Raw genomic sequence first — 5,761 nt, forward strand, 5'->3', positions numbered from 1 at the left:
CCCCCCCTCTCTCCACCTCCAACAACAACACACGAAAAACCATACATCCAAAGACACGACAACAAAGGACAAATAAACAACAACAAAACAAACAAAGACAAACAAACAACCACATAAAAACAACAGAACAATACACAAAAACCTGGCGTAACCATTTCAAAGATAAGGTTACCATAATATGTCCATGAATTCAGGGATGCTGTTACCTATACTATTTGCTACGCACGAGGCCGCGGATGGTGGTGTGTAACGCAAAGTGCTTTCTGCCAATATGCCTTATCTGTTTCAGCGGAATGGAGGTTAGCTATGATGAAAAATCCAAAGCACAATTCTTATTTAAAGCATTAACTCGGTACTATTACTTTTTCTGTGGTGCGGAAGTGACCAGCGGTATTTGCGCTGATTTTGAGGAGCTCCCTTTGTTACTCAATACATCATATTTTTCATATAGATCTTTACGTTTCTTTAATGAAGCGTCTGAGGCCACCTGTCACCATCTACCTTAAACACTCCCAAAGGAGCACAGGTCACATTATAAAATCTATCAAGACGTCTCTGTCCTCATTCTTCCGCCACAGCTCAGCCCTTGTCAGCCCAAATCTTCCCAAAATCAGCGTACACAGCTCTGTATCATGCGTTCATCGGACGATCTCTGCTCTTTCATTGAGGATTCCACTTCAGGGTCCGTTTAGTGACATTTCTGGGGTTCTTAGCGAGCGTGTGTCCCATCCATTTCCATAGTCTATTTTTCTGATTGCAGCTCTTATCGGTCCTCGGTTTGCCCATTGCCAGACATCTCTATTTTTTATGAACACTTGCCCGAACCTAGCAATTTCTTCATCCTACGAGGAACCTCCCTCCCAAAGCTCGATTCGTCCATTTGTCCTCTCGTTTGTGTTTTTGTGACTGTAGACATGTTTCCACCTAAAGTCTGCCTTTATCATAAGCGGTCGACATCTCTGTTCGTTTTCGAATTCCGAGGAAGGAGCTTGCCGTTCGTGAATAATTACCAGGCAAAGTAGCAATTACACAAAATCGAACCCAGCGCTCGGAGAGTGGTATTTATATAATATCAGTATTTCCCTGCGAATTCCCCTTCTCATTTAGCTTCTCCTAAACTAACCTCGCGATATTTACTGCTTTCTATTTCTGTGTCGCTATATTTAGAACGGGAGAGGGGGTTATCAAACAAACAAAAAGAATGGGAAAGGTCGGGAGAGCGAGCAAATGGTTCGGCTTAGCTTTCGTGCGTGTGAACAGTCGTGGAGGGGGTGTTTAAAGGGGGAAGGTTCATGGATAGAGTGGAGGGAGGGAGGGAGTGAGAGACAGACAGACAGACAGACACACAGAGAGGGAGAGAGGGAGAGAGAGAGAGAGAAAGAGAGAGAGAGAGAGAGAGAGAGAGAGAACGAGAGAGAGAGAGAGAGAGAGAGAGACTGAAAGAGAAAGAGAGAGAGAGAGAAAAAGAAAGAACTTTGTCAAATTGATAAAAACATCGGCATGCGCACAAAAGCAGAGACAGGAGATTGGTGAAAAGCAGCCACACAAGCACCTAAACAAAAGTCATATACATGTACTACACAATTACATATGTCAGCAGCGCAGGAATGTAGCCCTGTTAAGTATTGTATCGTAATCTCACTGTTATCCGTTTGGCTGTTGAGAGATGTCTTCTCAGAATAAGCACAATAATGGCCACATTAAACCAGCAGAAGACAGTAGAAGCACTTACAATAAATGCAATGAGCAAACCACGCCAGAGCACCCACCAACCAAACGCAGCACGTTAGCGAAGTAGCGGAGGAAAAAGACACAAATACATACATGTATATAATTACGAACAGGAATTATATTCACAAAACAAAGAGTCGTTAGACACTGTTTTATGGATATATCAATAAGGTACCTGTTTCCTTCGAATGCTTGAGACCGCCTGACTCGTGGCTCAGAGGGTCCGGCGAGCGGTGATCTGCTGTTCCTCGCTTCGTCCAGTGTCCTCGACCGAAGGTCACAGCCGCGTGACGCAGGGGGCGTGGTCATCGAGCCACATGACATAATTAGGTCACGCTGCGCTGTTGGTGAGCTGGGCAGAGTGCTGGGTGAAATAATTAGGTTACGCTGTTTTGTCGAGGAGAAATACACCCCGTGCGGTATGTCTTTTCTCGCCAGACCAGATCCAACACCACCGTTACCATTTCCACCGTCAGTTTTACTCTTATCGTTACTCACACAAGTCATGGAATCCAAGGTCCCCGCGGGAGGAAAAGGGGGAGTGGACGAGCGCACGGTATGACGTCCTAGCATGTAACTGACGTCGCGCCCAGGTGCCTTTCGGCTCTGTCTGAGGCACGTGGGGCAATCGCAGAGTGCTGGGTTCGAGATGTTCGACTCCCTGGACTGGCAATTTTGATTTGAAAGGGTTTCGTGAAATCTCTCCACTTCAGAAGAAGGCCAACTCGATAAACGAGTCCTTGCAAACAGACAGTCTCCATCTTCCTTGGACACAGACACGTTTTCTTTGCCATAAGGCGTCGAGACCCTGGAACGAGTTACTGAAGGCGACGCCACGGAAGTACAAGGAGCATACCCGTGGCGTGGGGAGCTATCAGCGCTTGCGGCACGGCCGAATCCTGGCCTTCGTCCCGTGTCAGAGAGAGGAAAATGCCAGGACTGGTCGTTCTGAGAGAAGTGATGATATGCCCGAGGTGCATTCGTCATCTCATGAGGCAAAGAAAACTCTCGCGTAACCGACGCGTCCACAAATTGTTGGCGAACAAAGGAAAGGGGTTCGTGTCCGTGCGGTGGATGATGCAGAGGATTCGAACCCGGGCCCGTCTCACCGACATAGACAGCAGTGCGGTGCCAATAGTCCGTTTGAGAAAACGGTTTCACTGTTGGAAGAGTATTACTGTACGGGGAGAGAAAATCAGGGAAACCAAAAGAGTTCCCAGGCTGTTCTGGCTGACGAAATCCAACGGAAAACACCGACGGCTCGTGCGGAAACTGCGACCTCGAGACCGACGCAGGGGTACTTGAACTGCGGGCCCTATCAGACTCATGGGGCGTCCAGCTGCTGCGGACAGGGTGGTGGTTATCTCTTACCATGCGCTGCTCGCAGGCAGACCTGTGGCGAAGGACCCTGTGAACAGTATTCTCCTTCTGGACAGAGACAATCCTCTGGTCAGAGCACATTTCCTCCACAAACCTAGCCCCACCGTCACCTCCATTCGGTACAAATCGTTTACGACTATCTTCCAGCACTGGTGACCACGTGGCGAACTGCCCGTAGTAAGACGACATAGCAGTCGTTTCACCGACGAAGGATTTGAATTTGAACCCACTGAGAGGACTCTGAAGTCGGCTAGGCTGTTCGTAAAACACGTCGTTATTATCTTGATCGAGACTCTCTTGTCCCCAGAGTGACCCATCGTGACTACTAATGCTGGGGGCAGGAGACTGGTCTCCGTCCAAGCTAGAGCTGTGTCCCCTTGCGTACACATCTTTCCGACTGAGACGCCCGGAGTTGTTAGATCTGGGTGTGCAAGTAACAGACCAAGGCGAAGGACGGCAAGACTCTCCCGGCGCGAGAGGAAGCAGCTCACCAGAGACTGAGCCAGGTCTGGTCGGACCAACATGGGGAGATTGTGTCGGGGGTGTGGGCTCGGAGCAGTGACTTCTGCGACTGGTGGGCGCCTGGCCAGACTCGTCTGGGGGTCTTCCGAGCACGTACACGAACATAAGGAGACCGGGTAACTGTTATTCTTAAAGGTTTGCGTTGCTGCCTTATTGTTGTTGATCTAGAACTTGTTATAGCTGTTTGAGCCGTTATTGTGGTGGTGGCACCTGTCACTGAGTTGTTTTCGGTGGTCTAGCAATACAGAAGTCCCATATCGCCAAACATCTGGACACGTACTTGTAGTGCGCTTGATGCCAGCGCGAGTTCTTCACAAAAAGGTCCACATACAGCCAGGCGGATAGGCCACGCCGAATATGAACATAATATGTACGAGGACACGCTCAACAGCCCTTTAAACACATTTTTTTGCGATATAAAAGTGCGCTCCAACTGACACCTGATTGTCATGACACAAAGAGTAAGGTCTTAAAGAAATCGTCAAATAGCATACGGTTAGACTCAGACACAAACACGAGCTCAGATTGCAGTCCGGTGATTCAATGATTCATAGGCACTACTGACGAAAGACCCACATAGACTTTATTGTGCCGGTATTCTTCACATGTTGACTGGCTTTATCCAACATATGAACCTCTAAACAAAGCATTTTACTACGCCACACTTGTAAAAATTCCTCAAATCAATGCCCATGCATCATTAGTTGACACCATAACTATAGTGCGGTCAAAAATTCGTGGTGCGACTTATTTTCAAATATCTTCTCAACTATTTTTGTAAACACCTGCAAGCTGTATTCTAGAAAACTCCTTAATAAATTCTAATAAAAAGTCCAAGTGGGTGGTTTCTACAGATTTTTAAATGTTTACAGCTGGGACAACATTGATTTTAATAGCAAATCCGTAAGGTTTTTCTAATCGGGACATTATGCTTATTGAACGCTTGTTTTGAGAGCCATTAGTGCAAAAATTTGTTCACTATAACAATAATTTCTTGTAACAAGTTTTGCAAGTAAAAATTGTAATCGATGAGTGCAAAAAATGTGTTCACTATAACAATAATTTCTTGTAACAAGTTTTGCAAGTAAAAATTGTCATCGATGAGCTGTTACGTAGGCCATGCAATTAGAATGTGTGTGAGAAACGGGAAGTGCTGTGAACAATACCATTTTACGTGTGACAGAGATTTAAAGGATTTTAAATAAAGTTATTAAGAAACGTTTTTTAATCTAGCCTCAATTGTTCTGGAAAAAATATGATTTAGTTAAGACAAATAGATACAAACTGTTATGCAAAGTATAGATCACATTGATTCACCCGTTAAAGAGATATTTGAGGATAAGTTGCACCACGAATTTTTGACCGCACTATAATTTTTATAATAGGGCAAAAAATCGTACAACACGATTAGAATCCAACTGAAACAATTTTTTTTATCATGGACAACACATGGTACTCTCCTGCCATGGCAAGAAACACTCATCGTAGAGAAGCCACCACGAACGACAGCCAACAAACTAGACCTCTGAGAGAGAAATGCCAATAAAATAGACGTAAGACAGAAGTAGAGAATATCGTTGGCTTGCTATTCCTCACAAAATATAAAAAGAAAGAAAACCAAACCACAACAATGTGAAGCAGAAATACACACCCATGCTATTTCTAGAAGTAAGTTGCCACTCTGCTAGGCACAATCTATTTTGAGATCTTTCAGCTCCTAATAAATGAAAGCGTTTTAACAAGCTGCGACATATTTTTTTCTACTTAAAAACCTGTTGCTGAGTCACACGCAGGTATGTAGACGTAATTTTTAAGATGCACTCTGTATCCTGTCTCTAGCACGGGCACACGTAACCCATCAACAGTGTAGCATCCGCGTCTTTGTAGTTATACGAAGGGCAAAAGAAGAACAGTTATTACGGTACTTAAAATGCAGATACCTTCGGCAACAGGTAGTCTTTAAACTTATATTTTTATAAACAAACCGCTTCCTATAAGCTTGCTGACCTCTCAAGCACACGGGAACTTTTACCTGACGGAAACCAAACGTAGTGCACGTGTGGCTCAGACTCACACGCAGGAGGCATTTTCAGTACGGCATGACCGTTGAGACTTGGGGGGGGGGGGT

The 5,761-nt window shown here is 45.3% G+C and overlaps 1 protein-coding gene across 5 annotated transcripts in view; it reads right to left on the bottom strand.

Annotated features, from left to right (window-relative positions):
* LOC101853022 (rap guanine nucleotide exchange factor 2) overlaps positions 1-4,256 on the bottom strand; it is an 84,585-nt gene extending 80,329 nt beyond the window's left edge. For 3 of the 5 annotated variants that reach the window (XM_005105077.3, XM_035971520.1, XM_035971521.1), the window contains exon 1: positions 1,907-4,255. In XM_005105077.3, the coding sequence (XP_005105134.2) occupies positions 1,907-3,738 (1,832 nt within the window). In that variant the 5' untranslated portion in view covers positions 3,739-4,255. Of the gene's footprint in view, positions 1-1,906 lie in introns of all 5 variants that reach the window. The other 2 variants (XM_005105079.3, XM_035971519.1) reach the window with 1 other exon arrangement.
* Between the last annotated feature and the right edge of the window lie 1,505 nt (positions 4,257-5,761).

This window comes from Aplysia californica, unplaced genomic scaffold (assembly GCF_000002075.1).
Source record: "Aplysia californica isolate F4 #8 unplaced genomic scaffold, AplCal3.0 scaffold00451, whole genome shotgun sequence".
NCBI lineage: Eukaryota > Metazoa > Mollusca > Gastropoda > Aplysiida > Aplysiidae > Aplysia > Aplysia californica.